The 15,966-nt window shown below is 31.2% G+C and overlaps 5 protein-coding genes across 13 annotated transcripts in view; 2 read left to right on the forward strand and 3 right to left on the reverse strand.

Moving 5' to 3' along the window:
* Positions 1–3,887: 3,887 nt before the first annotated feature.
* On the reverse strand, positions 3,888–5,069 carry LOC139091912 (protein-lysine N-methyltransferase EEF2KMT). 2 transcript variants are annotated; one of them, XM_070642161.1, is made up of 3 exons: positions 4,971–5,069; positions 4,193–4,906; positions 3,957–4,118 (listed from the first exon to the last, which is right to left on the reverse strand). In XM_070642161.1, exons 1-3 carry the CDS (start codon positions 5,037–5,039, stop codon positions 4,101–4,103), a joined length of 801 nt encoding a protein of 266 aa, XP_070498262.1. In that variant the 5' UTR covers positions 5,040–5,069; the 3' UTR covers positions 3,957–4,100. The 2 variants fall into 2 exon arrangements, with proteins under 2 accessions (XP_070498261.1, XP_070498262.1); XM_070642160.1 differs by having other exon boundaries at positions 3,888–4,906.
* Positions 5,070–5,401: 332 nt separating this feature from the next.
* Positions 5,402–6,492, forward strand: Naxe (NAD(P)HX epimerase). The gene is made up of 4 exons (XM_070642077.1): positions 5,402–5,584; positions 5,645–5,764; positions 5,826–6,239; positions 6,368–6,492. Exons 1-4 carry the CDS (start codon positions 5,437–5,439, stop codon positions 6,454–6,456), a joined length of 771 nt encoding a protein of 256 aa, XP_070498178.1. The 5' UTR covers positions 5,402–5,436; the 3' UTR covers positions 6,457–6,492.
* Positions 6,483–9,220, reverse strand: Suv3 (Suv3 helicase). Its single transcript, XM_070642072.1, has 5 exons — positions 8,896–9,220; positions 7,586–8,835; positions 7,206–7,385; positions 6,803–7,142; positions 6,483–6,748 (listed from the first exon to the last, which is right to left on the reverse strand). The coding sequence occupies exons 1-5, from the start codon at positions 9,203–9,205 to the stop codon at positions 6,552–6,554; spliced, it is 2,277 nt and encodes a 758-aa protein (XP_070498173.1). The 5' UTR covers positions 9,206–9,220; the 3' UTR covers positions 6,483–6,551.
* A 173-nt stretch (positions 9,221–9,393) lies between these two features.
* On the forward strand, positions 9,394–10,401 carry LOC139091848 (uncharacterized). The gene is made up of 3 exons (XM_070642078.1): positions 9,394–9,769; positions 9,825–9,972; positions 10,028–10,401. Exons 1-3 carry the CDS (start codon positions 9,502–9,504, stop codon positions 10,269–10,271), a joined length of 660 nt encoding a protein of 219 aa, XP_070498179.1. The 5' UTR covers positions 9,394–9,501; the 3' UTR covers positions 10,272–10,401.
* A 419-nt stretch (positions 10,402–10,820) lies between these two features.
* Mmp1 (Matrix metalloproteinase 1) overlaps positions 10,821–15,966 on the reverse strand; it is a 39,496-nt gene continuing 34,350 nt past the window's right edge. For 2 of the 8 annotated variants that reach the window (XM_070642073.1, XM_070642074.1), the window contains exon 9: positions 10,841–12,645. In XM_070642073.1, the coding sequence (XP_070498174.1) occupies positions 12,524–12,645 (122 nt within the window). In that variant the 3' untranslated portion in view covers positions 10,841–12,523. Of the gene's footprint in view, positions 12,646–13,846; positions 14,349–14,974; positions 15,503–15,966 lie in introns of those variants that run through there. The other 6 variants (XR_011544550.1, XR_011544549.1, XR_011544548.1 and 3 more) reach the window with 6 other exon arrangements.

The raw sequence follows: 15,966 nt of genomic DNA on the forward strand, positions 1-15,966 counted from the left end.
TTACTAGCATCTCGGAACTTGTCTTGCATTTGCAGCTAAGGGAAAAATAATGGAAATTCAATTTAATGGTGAAAAGTATTTTTCTTCAAGATTATTTTTCATTCAATCATTCCAATCCTATTTTTGTTGGATGTATAATATTTAAATTATTCACTTGACTTCAATTCCATACTTTTTTGTGCTTCATTCCCCTCTTCTTATCTATGTTTTCTTTCTGTATATTGAGGGAACGAAGCAGTTCTACAGACAACAACACAATTTCTCATCTTACTTAATATTATCACTACGATGTTCCTTCAATCAGAATTGAAGTGAATTGAATTATGTTGAAGTTTTGAAATTGAAAAAAAAATAATTCTGTCAACACTATTATTATATTTTAAAGTCTTTACTTTTCTCAATAACGATCGTAAGTAAACTGAATTGAACTACTCAACTCATGCTCGATACTTGCTTATTTGCCGACTGTGTTGAATCAATTAGTTCGTTGGAGTTGTTTTTACTGCATGACATGAATGAAAAAAAAGAGTTTTTTTTATTAAACATTTCTTTTATGTGCTTTAAATAGCTATGATGATGATTTGTATGATGTAAATGCGTTTAGTGCTGCATGTTTCTAAACAATGTAGTACATTGTATTATGAATTTTAGATCATATTGTTTCTAAATTGAGAAATTGTTGCTGAATTTTATTCTCAGAAAAATCTCTTTTTATTAACTATTTTTTTGAAGGAGATTAAACTTCCTCTCTGTACTGAGAGCACAACTGCGTTTATGGTTGTAAGTATAATTAACAGTGAAGGTTAATAGAAATATTTTTGCACTAAGGTTGATTATGTTATTGGGAATTTTAATAGGGAATATGTATTGAGCTTATTTTTTGAGATTTCACACTTAAATATCGAACAATTTGAAAGGTTTAAAAGGTTTGAGACCAATTTTTAGAGTTATGCTTCTTCTAAAATGACTCATCTGGTATCAACGAATTATCAAGGTCGAGATCAAGATCGGAATCGATACTGAGATTTCAAGGGAATTCTTCGAGATCTACGGAGACTGGAAAATCTTGATCTCGGTCTCAGGAACCTATACTATGCAATACTGCGGAACTATCCTGGGATATTGTGTGTCAAATAAGAACCCATACATACTAATGTCAATCAAAGGTTTCTAACTTATAAATATAGTAGAAGGACAATCTACAACTCAAGAACCACAATGTATCAGGATGGGTTACCTACAAAAACAAATATAGACAAATTGTCAGTGGATAAATGTCTTACACCCTACTAAGATACATCGTTGACGGAAAGACGTAGAGTCACTCAGATCACTGTCTTCATGGCTATTTATGACAAAATTTGATATTAGATGCACTGTGGCATTGGAACATACATATAGTCAGGTGACCAATGAGATCTTCTAAAAGTGGCCGTCATTTTGCCAGAGATACCTGCCATTGGTACTCAAACGTCGCAGTTTACTGCCTATGGTAGAATACATAAAAAAGACGAATACAATCAATTACATAAACAAATCTGTTCGACTTCAATTCTAAAATATATGTGGCTATAAAGTGCTGTAACAATTACAATTTTCCCGCCAATATTGTCTAAACTCCAACATTAGTTTCCACATTCCAATTTTCATCAAATTTACACAACCACATTTTCAAGCATTTTCCATATCAGTAAAGCGAACTAATTCTATTTTTTATGAATTCAATCCGTAATAAAATCGAATTGAAAACATACGAAATAATTAATGACAGAAATGTGCATCGAAACCACTAAATTATTAAAACAGCTTTTAAGCTTTACTATTGACATTGAAAATTGTGGAATTGTATAGCATTGGATATACGCCACATTTCGATTGATTAAGGTTCCGCTAACCAATGAAAATATTTTATACATCAAAGGGAATGCCTTCAAATGAAGCACAATTTAATATCAAAGGACTAAAGTCCTTGAGTATGCCTTCGATGAAGCCTTCAAATGGTTGATTGAATTATACTCCGGATGAATTAACCTTCAATAAAAATATGAATTTTTTGCCAAAGGTACCATTTTATGTAACAATAGATCAAATTTTTCGGAAATACAAACGAGATTATGCTTATAGCCCTAACATAATTTTTCATCCGACCTTCTTTGGTGCTCAATTGTAGATATAATTTTTTCCATCCCTTTTTCTGCTGGGTAGTTTCATTCCGAGAATTGATTAGTCTTTGAATCTAATTTTCAAGATCAAAAATGTGGAAATCTTTTTTTAAAATGCTTGAAAATTGTTGAATTTGACCGTAGTAAGAGGTCGATGATGACTTTTAGTCCTATTTACGGTGTTTTGAACGGAGAATGTATTAAAAGATCGAATGTCATGTCGAAAATGTGTGGTATTTTGTGTTGATTTTTGGATAGTAATTATAGATATTGCTAAATAGCATATACGAAGAGCAGAGCGTAGTAACATCCCTATTGGGCAATGGACCGATTCAGCTCGGATCTCTGACAAGCCCTAGCTGATCCCCAAGGAATGGTTAGCAATGATGACTGTTATCCGACGCATCATTTTAGTAGCTAATCCTCACAAATTTGACTTAAAATTATATTTGTTGAACATTACTCAGCTTTAGATACCCTAAATTCTTCAATTTCTAAAGCTTTTAAGCAAAAAATCCTCTAATCCTGACCTATAAATTAAAATTTAACAATTATAACCTCAAAATCGCATGAATTTTTATAAATCCATCAATATCCAATACAAATCTAGCACTAAAAACATCCTAAACCATTGAAATTTTTATTAACAATTTTTCATATCGAGTGAATATTTGCACAAATCTACACAAACAAACATTATAATACCAAAGAATTGCTACAGCAAATAAAAATCAATACGAAATGCTCTTTCACATGATTCTTATTTTTTTCCACATATAGAACGCAATATACAATTTTTAAAGATCCAAAGAATCCACAGTTTTTTTGCTATTTCATCCCAACAGCAACCGAAGAATAAATTTTTTTTTCCAGGTACTCTTAAATTTATTTCCATCAGAAGCGTAGAAAAAAGCTTTTATTGCTAATCCAAGAATATAGGAAGCTCTATTGTGTGGAAAGTACCACTGGATATTCTACATCTCATCCCACAGCTCCACCCGTACATAAAATATGATATGTTTGCAAATTGGAAAGAAAAAAAAACGAGAGGATGCGAATACAATTCAACGAATATTTTTTAAAACTGAAAATTGGCTGCATCAATAAATCCTGCATATCTTCCTCTATATCTCCCACTTCTTCCGTTCCAATCTATATTGTATATATATTCAATTTAATTCGAATGAACTGAATGAGAAATAAAAAAATATAAAAAAACTCGAACGTGAAATTGAATTTTCATATATGTAAAATTATTGAAAAGTAAATAAAATTTGTATAAAATTTATGCTAAATAAAAAAAAAATTGTATTTGTGTATTGAAATAAAGGATTTTCTCTGAGTGCAGTATAATTTATTTAATGTAAGTGGCGGAAAGCATTAGGATTGCTTTTAAAATTCGTTTTTATGAAAGCTTTTTTCTTTTTTTGAATTGTGAAATAAACTAATTGCTTTTAAATTATGTTTTGCTCTGAATAATGCAATTGTTGTGGAAATATTGGGATGAAGGTATGGGGTGAAATATCAGAATTAATTGCTACAATCCCCGAAATAATAACAAATGAACCGTGCAATAATCATTGCAGATTTATGTTGCTTTGTTCAAGGACCATAACTTGTGAATTTTGAGTTTCCGCGAGATGCTTTATTGGCTTAGTAATGGATTCCTAATATCTCGGTTTCAGCAATACTCTCGGGATCATACATACGCACACATACCTCTAATTAGCTCTATTTCGATGACTTTTACATTAAATCCAGCAATTTTAACCCTAGACAGGCGATCACTCGGACCGAATTTGTCATTTATTGTAACAGATTCTAAACATCTTCACATCATTTAATGGTTCATTTACAAATGGAATTTTACGTTCAACATTCTCAATTGACAACTCAGCAACATCAAATAGATTTGTCTTCAAAAGCTCACAAAATTCATCAAACGTCTCCTGATTTCTTATTGTTTGTGATAAAATAAACTGCAAAGATGAATCGCAATAAATTTTGAAAATGATTTTTAAGCAGCTCACAAGTGCTTCAAAAATTGAAGAGTCATAGACGATATCTGCAGCAAGAATCATATTAATTTTACATTTTTCGACAAGTTCGTCTTGATTGTCGTTGATCTCCTCCCACGGTAAATTCAATATTCCCATTTCACAAGAGTTGTTTATGTATAAATGCTGTCTAATCAGTAAAGATGATTCAAGATTTTCAATATTATATTTTTCGAGATTTAAATTTATATTTTCTATCAAGTTGTTGACAACTGTATCATGGCAATCAGATAGAAAGATTTGTTTGCATTTGCTGGATTTCAGGAGTGCTAGTCCAACTAATCCAGTACATCCAGAACCAAGTTCAAGTATAGATTTGTCATTAAATTCATCAGGATTGCTAATTATATAGTTGCTTAATGTCACAGCAGCAGGCCACAGTTTAAGACCAGTAGTGCCATCTCTGATAAAACTATTCGACTCTTTCAAACTGATAAATTCACTTCCAATAACATTAAAATGCTTATAAGAGAACTCGGAATCAATTTCCTTGATTTTTTCACCGAGAACTTCATAAAATTTATCGTGAATTTCAGCAACTCCATTTAATTCTAATTGATGTATAATGTGCTTAATAAATGCTATTTGATAGTCCTTTCTTAGTGGGTATTTTAAGTTCCTTTCATGTAAAATTGTTGCTTCTATTAAACTTTCTTGGTCATTCCATTCTAAATTCGTCAATATATCCTGTTAAATGCAATGACATTTTATGATTTTATGGTAATTAGATTAATTAACTATCGATATTTACTTTAAAGTCAATATGTTTCACAGCAATTCCACTTAAAAAGTTTAATTTAATATTTTCAAAACAATCCATTGTTTTTCACGTGTCACCAATACACTCACAGATTTCTCTCAATCATATGTTTTTTGCACTTAAATTCCGAATAAAATGTTTATTCAGTTTGTCCGAATTACTCTATTTTTATAGCAATACGGATCGTTTGTTCATCATAGAACTAACTTCTGTTACAGTTTTACAGTAAATAAGTCAATAATAATCCATAATTAACCCAAATAATCCATCTTAAATAACTCACATCATTGATATTGGATTAAATATTTGTTCAAATTTCAAAAATTCGTTAAAAACGTAAACAAAACCCCTTCAAAATAATTTTTGTACTTACTTGTTTTTAATGCGTCCATAACTCATTAATTAGCACAGCTATACAACTTTTGATTTGTTATTCGGCTTTTTGAAGGTCTTGTAAATGTTATTAAAATATTTAAATAATTTTAGAGTAGTTAAAACACAGATTTTAAAACAAAATATTCACAAACTTTCCACGATGAAGTACTTAACACAAGATCAGGCAATAAATGTGGATTTGGAGTTGTTCAATGAATATAAATTTTCTGGTAAGTTTTGATAATACTTGAGGTTTTGTGGCTCTTAATCTGAATATTTCTCAATTACAGTCGATCAGTTGATGGAACTAGCTGGATTATCATGTGCACATGCTATTGCAAAGGAATTTCCAATTAAGAGTGATGAGGATAAAAGAGAAGCATTGATTGTTGTTGGACCTGGAAATAATGGTAAAGCTTGTTCATCATTGCTCAACATTCACTGAAACTACATGCATTTTGCTACTTACAGGCGGAGATGGACTTGTTCTTGCAAGACATTTATCACTCATGAAGTTCAAGCCATCAGTCTACTATCCAAAGCGAGTTGATAAGCCATTATACAACAATTTAGTCAAGCAATGTGAATTGATGGATATTCCATTCATTGATTCTTGCCCAACTGTTGAAGCTTCCTCAAAATACAGATTCATTGCTGATGGTTTGTTCGGATTCAGCTTCAAGCCACCAGTTCGAGATACTTTTACGGATGTAATGAAGTTGATGTGCGAATCAAAAAGTCCTGTATGCTGTATTGATATTCCTAGCGGTTGGAATGTTGAAAATGGACCTGGTGAAGGCGATGCAATTAAACCTTACATGCTGATTTCCTTAACTGCTCCAAAACTTTGTGCGAAGAATTTTAATGGCGTTCATTATTTAGGAGGTAATATTTATGCAAAGCTAACTGACATTTTTTATTTGAATTTTATGTTTTTGACGAATTTTTCAAATCTTAATTGACCGTTATATTTTGAATATTGAATAACCGTTAAATTTTTAATCCTTGTTTAGGTCGTTTTGTGCCACCACGTCTTTCTCAAAAATATCAAATGGACTTGCCTGAATATCCTGGAACTGAACTTTGTGTAAAACTCAACTAAATCTGGCTTCATTTTAATAAATTACATAGAATTTCATGTAACTGTTTATTTCATTATAAAAATTCTCATATTCTAGACAGCGATTAACTAAATTCCTAAAACTTCTTAAATTTTCTTCGTCGATGCTTTTTTGAAAACGGCGAATCGTCATCATCATCACTGTGACTTGAATTTTTCTCATTATTCGCATTCCATTCCTTCTTTAGTTCTTGTAGCATAGCTGGAGTTAAAAGTCCTTGAGCAAGAAGCCTCTCAGTCAGACGTCCTCGTAGTGGACTTGAAAATTTGTTATCTGAAAGAAACTCAGATTTAGAGATGGATTTAGTAGGAGAAGATGTAAACTTACCTCTAATAGCATGTTCCTTATTTTGGCTCAAAACAAATGAATCTTCGTCAGGCTGATTCGATGATATTGCAGACTCTGAATTCTGCAGCAACTTTGTGATCTGAATGACTCCTTGCTGAATAATCTCATCCAATTCCTTCTGAATGTCACGAACTAAATTGGCTTCTGGAAAAACGTCAATAAATCGATAACTCAGCCACAAATAAAGATCCAGGACATCAAAAACTGCTTCCAAATGGACTAAATCAAGGATTGTTCGAGGCAATGAAAATGGCCAGCCAACTTGCGTACACAGCCAGTTAAATGTAATTGGTTCATTACGACTGTATTGTCTAGCGAACTGGAAATATAAAATATGGCATTTAAATATGCTGTACAAGATCCATTAATGTCCATAAATTACCTTCAAGAACATTGAACACACGAATGGCATTTTTCTATTTATTGGTGCACAGCAAAATATGTATCGAGCTCGTAATGCAAGTGGCACATGCTGTATCATTTCCGCTAAGAATTTAAAGTCTTCTGTATTACACATGAAGTATAAACCTTCATCGACTGTACTCATTGTCACGAAAATGTCCTGGAATGAAATCGAAAAAAAAAACCGTTAAAAAATATTTGAAAATCATAGAATTTGTCAGAGCAGTACAAATCCCCATTAAATGTCCTAAAACCCTGCAAATTCTTTCAGTTTTCAAAACCTTCCAATTTCAAATCGATTTCAAAACCATTCAAATGTCTCCTAAAACCATTCAAATTCAAAAATTCACCAAAACTCACCATTAAATTACTCAAAGTAGAATTCGGCAAATGATAAGCATAAAGTTCAATTTGATCAGCAGTTGGATGAAGTCCAGCTTGTGTCAATGGCTCAGGACTCTTTTTCATCAGTCCGGTTAAGGTCTGCAAATCTTCAGGTCTAAATGTAGTCACAAATCCTTCTTCCCATTGAGTTCCATATCGTCCAGCACGTCCAGCAATTTGTAATGCTGATGATACAGAAATTGTGTCCATTTCACGTTCGCCTTTTTCATTCATTGACGGTTTTATGAGTGAATAAAAAATAATTCGACGTATACTTAAATTTAATCCCATGCCAATGGCATCTGTTGCTACCATAACTTTACAGCTATTATTTGGATCATTAAATTTGGCTGCTTGTGCTAATTTTGTGCCCGGCGGTAAAGTTCCATAAATGACTGCCACTTCCTTTCCTCTCGCTTCAATTTCCTTTGATACTGTGTAAATGTCATTCTTACTAAAGCATACAATGCAGTCTCCCGGCTGTACATTACTTAGTGATGTTAGTGCCTTTTTTTCGACAGTCAATTCTGTAAGTCTTTTATAATGTCGCACTTCTAGTTCCTCTCCGGTCGTTTCACATATTCTTTTAAGCAATTCAAAAGATCCAGCTTCACCACAAACATGAATTTCTTCAGCAATCAGTCCAAGGAATGCTCTTGTCCATGCCCATCCTCTTTGTGGATCTTTAATTTGCTGAATTTCATCAATAATTGCCACTTCGTATGGCATTGTTAATGAAGTCATTTCTACGGTGCAGGCAACATGTGCTGATGGAGTATCTGAATTAATTGCATAGCTGCGTTCCTCACCAGTCACAAGATCGCATGGAGTTCCTCTTTTATTACTTTTATGATAAACTTCTGTTGCTAATAATTTTAATGGACCACAATAGACACCAGATTTGGCAGATAGAAACCTCTCCATTGCATGATATGTCTTTCCGGAATTTGTTGGACCTGCGTGGAAGACAATCTTCCTGTTTATAGCCCTAGCTGCTGGATACCAATTTGCTGGTTCCCTTAAATCTGAAATCTTCTTTAAATCGTCCATACAGTCAAGATGTGGGAAAATTTGCTTTGCATGTCTTAGAAAATATGGAAATATATCATCAACATGTCCAGCACTTTGAAATATATCACTAAACACAATATGCAGATCTACTGGAAGATTTTCTGTATCACGACAATATCGACGAAAACTTGCGAATGCTTGTTGTTGTAGCACGTCTGTAAGTTATAGAATGTATTATAATTTTCGCCTTATCATGTTAATTTAATTTTACTTACTGTCAAGTCCATTTTCAAGGCATAACATTCTGACTTCTCGTCTTTGTGCAAATTTATTAAGAATTTTCATAATTTCAGATTTGTCAACTGAAACTCCTGTAATCTCTGCACCGACATTAATATCATCTTGTGATGGCTTGATTTCAACTGGCTTAAATAGATATGATAATGCCGATGGATCTGTTTTCTTACATCTGTGAATATTTGTACAAATTCTATTTGGTAATAAAATACTTCTATTTAGTTTATTGATTCGAATAACATTTGATTCTGCTATTGAATTAAACGCAAACCGGATATTTTTAAACATTCCGTAGGCTTTGTGACTTGCTTAAAATTCAATTAATTTATTTAATTTCGTAATGTATATTATTATTTATTTTATCATGTTTTGAGGTTAAACTTTTTCGTTCAAAAACCGTTAAATTTTGAATTTCTTTCGTTAAGCTGATAAATTTTTAAATATTTTTCAACCGTTACAGTTTTTTTCATGTGAGCGCGACTGACTTTGTTTACAATTTTATTTAATCACATGAAAATATAATTATTGCAAATATCTATTAAAATACACGAAGATTCAGATAAGATAACTAATCATCAATTAGGATGCTGAGCATACTAGCCAGACGATGTGCAACCAACGTGAAGACCACCTTAATAACAGTCCAAAAAAGAAATTTTCTTTTAGGCAAAAGAGTTAGTGAGAAAAAGTTCAAATTAAGAGACAAAATAGATCCAGAATGGTCATTAATCTATAAAGCACCAATGGAATATTATTTAGCAGCATGCAATCACATCACAACTCTGTCGGCTATCCTGTTTACTGGATATATCATTGTGAAATTCAAGAACCGACATGAAAAAGTGTCGACAGGTAAGGAACTGGATTTAATAGAGAACTATGAGACTAATGTTACTTGATTTTATAGAAATGAAGCCATTCGAGATGCTTTCGGGAAAGATTTTGATGGCAGATAGTGATTATGTATATTTTGCGATCGGATTTGTTGTCATCAACATTGTGCTAAGAATTACAGCATACAGATTCCCATTGAGGATATACAAGAAGGGAACTGAGTAAGTAAATGATAGAGACTGACCAATTACATACTTATGAGGTATATTTCAATAGATTCACAGCAGTTTTTGAAGGTCAAGTTCCGTTCTCAAAGGACAAATACGTATTCGCCAAAGGAGCAATTAAGGAAGAGCCAATTCGAGGTGTGCTGCCATGGAGAGACTGTAGATATAAAATTGATGACAAGAGGAAAGTCATCCTGTTATATGAGTCCTTCAAAACGCCATCAGAGCTATTTGAGATGCTTAAAAAGAAGTCAACACCGAGAGTTTATCAGGAAAAGGAAATGTTCAGATAGAACTGGACGGTCCATTAGATTTAGCAATAGAACCAGTGATTATCAGTAATCAAGCTGAAGATGTTCAAGCAAATTGATTACTGAGGATTTAGGCCTGAAAAGTCAATAAATTAAATAAAATTTAAATTCAGTTTTAGGATTTTTTATTAATTTTTTTACATAATCTTGTAGATTTTTTCTTTTTTTCAAAAGTATAAAAACAATAGAAATTCTTTTTTACAGAATTAAATTGGGAATTTCTGTTCAGTTTACATTATTAAAAATAGGAGGGTAAATTGCAATATTTTGGTATGCGATCATTTAAGGCTTTTTTTAGGGAAGTTAATGGAATTAAATGTTCAAAATTGTACATAAAATAGCTTTGTTACTTAAAAGATTTGAAATGAGATTTATTTCTTCACTATCCAACTATCAACTAAGATATTTAAATATTTAACGGATTTTAGAAATTCAAAATTTAAACAGTTAAAATTTAACGGATTTTCAAAATTCAAAATTACTTACTAGTATTGCTAAAATTCATAACGAACTTTTCAAATTTGAAAAGAATTTCAGCTCAGGAGTAGAAAATTTTGAATTTTAAGTTTCCGTTATAATTTTAAAATTTGAAACCAATTAAATAATCACATAAAAAAATATTGCATAATAGGAGAAATTAATTACATTAATATACTTGGAATTATTAAGACAGTTTTATTCTTTTTCATGTATTTTTTTGTCTATTAGAATCACATTTTTTTTTTCATTTGCTAAAAAAAATTATTACAAGCTAAAATTGATTCGTTCACAAAAAGTTTAATCTCTTCCTCATATTGCTGATCTTCATAGAAGAAATTTCATTCACGTTTTTAAAAATTGTGAAATTGTTAAAAACATGAACAAGGAAGAGATTGAACTTTTAATGACATTTTTCCTTTATTTGCAAATTATTTTAAATAACTTAAAAAAATTTGGGGAATTTTAGGATCTTTTTAGGGGAAAAAATTAAATATTTACATCAAGGCACTGTTTTATATCAAGTTAATTAGTTAGTTTTCTTAAAAATGATGATTCAGATTTGTTTGTTCAGTCAACTTTCGTACATAAAACTTCTCATTTTTGTTCAATTTTAATTATATATAATTTTATGCGGAATCATCATCGTTGGATAAATAATAATAAAAAAATATAAAAAAAAGATTTATTGGAACTTATTCCACTAAAAAACATTTTCGCCTTTCATGGTAAAATTCCTTGAATTTATACTAATTATTCATAATGCGACACTGGACAGTCGATTAACTTATCACTTAATATAAACGAAAGACAAGAAATAAAGTTTTGATACCAACATACACAAAATTAATGATGTAATGTCATCGCAATCGCCAAAAATTTTATAACAAAATAATCGCTTGCAATTAAAATTATATTTTTTGGATATAAGAGCGACATTATTGGAATTTAGACGCAAAAAAATTGTGAAATATCAACGATCATTGACGTGTTAATGAGTAACAGATCGATTACCTCTAAATCCATTTCCTACATTCAAGCTATCATTCCTAACACGTCGCTAATTGTTTGCTAAATCATCAATTGAATAGTCAGGGTTGGGAAATTGGAATTGGAATAACATCCAGTAGAGCTGATTTGAGTTAGTGACTAGTAATGTAATTTAGTATAGACGCTGCTTAGATCTAATGACTATAGATCATAAACTTAATCCATGATTAATGATCAGCACATATTGAAATGTAGCCTGTCACATGACACTAAGTATGACCATGCAACTGTTGTAGCAACATTTTAAATTGTATCAATCGGAAATTCCAACATCCAGATGAGAATTTTGAAAGAAAATGTCAACATCCAGTGATTCACATCCAGTTTAGACGTTGTTATGTCAACCATCAACCTACAGTCTACTCCAGTCATCCAATCACCAACCCTGTCTAAATCCCAATAACTTAGTAAATTGATATTCGGAATTAATTCTCTCTTTGTCTCTATTGCAAGTTTTTTTTTTTTCATAAATATCTCTCAATTTTTTTTTAAATATTATAATAAAAAATACATTGTTGCATTAAAAGGGCTTTGAGCTTTGATTTTTTTTGCGCGATGAATAATATTTTATAGATTTTCATCGTCATACTGATTTGTTGTTCTCAAAAACAATTAATTATTAACTAGAATTCACTAGAATCTAAATAAAAACTTTTTTAAATACAAAAATTCTAGACTTTGTTTTAGTTGCCTTTAATTATTTTGCTTTAATGCCACAATAGTCTATAGATTGTTAATGTTATGGCGGGAATGAGAACACTTAGAAGTGCGCTTGATGATGCAGCGCCACTGTCTGTAAGTTTTGTGTCATGTGGTATCCGATCGTCATCTGTAAGAATGAAGAAAATTGAGGATTAGTTAAAGTTTAGTTAAGATTTTTGATTTAAATTGTTTGTAATTTGATAGAAATTTCTGTAATTGATATTTAAGCTGCTTTGCGATTGATTTTAAAAGCTACTTTACTGCTTAAACGTTTAATAATATGCAATCAAAGCTAGGAACACAAGAAATAATCAAAAAATTCTTAAATTTCCTTAAATTTTGTTCTAAAAACTTCAGCAAAACGCTAAAGATGCAAAACTTGTTTCACAAAAGATGCAAAAAATTCAAACTCAAAACAACCGTTTTTTACAAAATTTCTATCAAATCATCAATCTCCTTTGTCATAATAAAGTAATATAAATAAAATTTGTATATTCATAAGAAATAATACGTCAGTAAAATTAAAATCAATTCAAGGAACGACAAATTATATGAATTGCAAATTCGGGAACATTCTTAAAGTGATAAATCAAGAGACATATGTGACTTTAAGTTGAAAAATATATTACAAAAGAGATCAGAAAAATTGCTGAATATCTGAATCATTGAATTTCGGAGTTGGGAGGAATTTAAGAGACCTAAACGGCGACTCCACTGGTGGTCCGATTCCAGTATTTTTGGAATCAGGGGAATCGCCTCCTTAATGGAGTCCCGCTAACTTATTGAATTTTTATCTACATACGTGAGTAGCAAACTCTGGCAAATCTAATAAAAATGTTACAGCAACTTAATGTGAACAATAAAGCATCACCACATGTTTATGACACGTCATTATGGCATTGGGATACATTGTCCACTGCGTTGCGCTACTCAGAATTATATCAAAACCCGACAAGACATGAAGTGACCAAAAATCAGCTCCGGGAAACTCACGGCCAATCGAGACCATATTGAAATGTTGCTCGACGACCTCAACGAAGGCAGTATATTTAGAGATCAAGTGACAGCAACTTGGCAAATATGGTTGTTTTCGCCAAGTGGCTGACTTGTTTAAGTTATTGCAACATTTTAACATGTGCCGATCGGACGTGACTCTGCACGAAGCTAGATTCAATAAAATTCGGTCTCAAACCAGAGTCAAGTCGGTCTGGAACCGGATTTTCAGCCATGTGCTTTCCAGGAAAATTCAATCATCCAGAACATCCAGCAATCTTTCCTATAAACATTCTTAAAGCTAAATAAAGTAAACAAATACATAAAAAACATACACTTTGAAGCTAAAAATGAGCATAAATTTTCAGAAGGCACAGAAAGCACAACAAAAAGGTTTCGTCTAAATGCACTCTACAACAACAAAGTTTTTCGACATCCAGTCTTCGATGTTATAAAAATAAGTTTTTCTTTTTTTTTTGATCTATTTTACATAAAATTTTTCTATTTTTTGACACGACAATTCTTCTTGCTTTATATATTTTCATTGATAATTGTATTATTTAATTGAGGGCAAGCAAAATCCATGCTGTGCACGTCATTAATTAGTATGCAACATAAACAAAACAACAATTTCGGATTTTGGACTACGAAAAATTAATTTTCGTCTCTAATTTCGCTTATTTTTTGTTTTTCTACCGAATAGTTGCAGTAGATAATCTATAAAAATAATAATAATAAAGTTTTGAGTGTTTTTAGTAATTCGAAAAATTTTTATGCAATAGCAAAAAATTATTTTAATTAAAAAAAATATGAATTAACTTTGTAGACTATTTGAGCCTGTAAGAAAAAAAGAAAGAAAAAAAAAATGATAGAAGTTGAGTCAATCAAGCATGCTACCAAAAAATTATAATGTCATCTATTATTTAGTGCACATTTTTCTTTTTGTGAAGGTGAAAAAAATAATTAATTCTGGGTTGGAAAAAGTTTTACTGTCAGAAACTGGCAGGGCTATACTTAAAGCTGAGAAGAATCAAAGTCTTTGTAGGAATTGTCTTGAAAGTTGTCATAAAATTCACCCAAATTGAAAATATTGTGTGAATATGATAAACTTAAAATTCTCAGATTTGAAAGATTCAGGAACTTTGATAGATATATGAATCTCAGGACAAATGACAGTGTAACTGGTTAGAGTTTGCCAAACCACAGCATTCAATTCGAGGCATACAGTTTATAGTGTGATCTGACCAACTTATTTGACGACATTAATGTCTGAATTTTATAAAGGGAGACTGTGAGCTGTATTTCCAGTGGATTTGATTCGAAAAAGGAGAGGTGAGATATTATTTCCATTGAACCCGAATAGCACAAATCGATTAATCGATCAAAGATCCGGTATCAGACTCGACGTGATTCTGACTTGGTGCCTAATTTAGTACGAATCAAGCACAATTCTGATTAAAACGGTCCGGAACCGAATTTGTGATTAATTAACCGACTAGTTCTTTTCGGATAGTGTCTTTCGTCAAGAGAAAGCTAACCCTAGTTCAAAAGTTAATATGACGGTCATTTATGCTAAATACTAAGCTGTTTAATAATCTAGAGCAAGTGCTTATGTAAAAATAACAACTTTTCAGCACCAAAAAGCTTATATACCAGATATTTAGATAATCTGACTGACAAACAAGCTCAAATTTGTAATAAAGCTCCTGCCAAATCCTTAACAAATCCCCTTTTCCAACCCTGAATTCGTGAAAAAACTTTTTTGTGACATACTTTTCCATTCTTATTTTTTGTTTTTGACTAACAGTATTGCTTATGTACGTTTCTACACGCTACGTGATATTGAATTATTTTTTATATTGAATGTAATGTTTTTTTGGTGCTGGCCGTGCTGCACATAACAACAGATATCCTAAATTATAATAACATTAAATCCACTTATTTGCCAATAAATAACGTGAGAATTGTGTTGATAAGAGGGTCGTGTTCTTCTAGTTTTTATCCATTTTCCACAATATTTTTTTGATGATTTTTTATAATACAAATTGCATAAAATTCACACAACATAAATACAATTTAAAGCATGTAAAAAAGAAAAAAATAAATAAAATTAATGATGGAATAAATTGTGAATAAAAAGTCGCGAAAATGTGCATGCTTTTGATAAACTTAGACATAATTTTGTCTGTGATAAACGTGCATTGGTGCATTTAAACTTGTAGAAATTTTCTTTTTGTCGTGCTGTCGTGCAAGTTCCAATTTTATAAAATTTTCCGAAAATATAAATAATTTTTGCTCAAATCTTAACAAGTGCAATGAAGTATGGAGGCATTTACATAATAGAGAGAGAATAAGGAGGAATGAGATGAAAATAATTGAAATTTTGAAGAATTTTTATGTTTTTAAAATGAGATATGCTCTGGATCTAGTTTAGTGATTCTTAAATTGTTTAATT

Source organism: Chironomus tepperi, unplaced genomic scaffold (assembly GCF_022539635.2).
Source record: "Chironomus tepperi strain 1889 unplaced genomic scaffold, CSIRO-AGI_Ctep_v1 contig_262, whole genome shotgun sequence".
In the NCBI taxonomy this organism is placed as follows: domain Eukaryota; kingdom Metazoa; phylum Arthropoda; class Insecta; order Diptera; family Chironomidae; genus Chironomus; species Chironomus tepperi.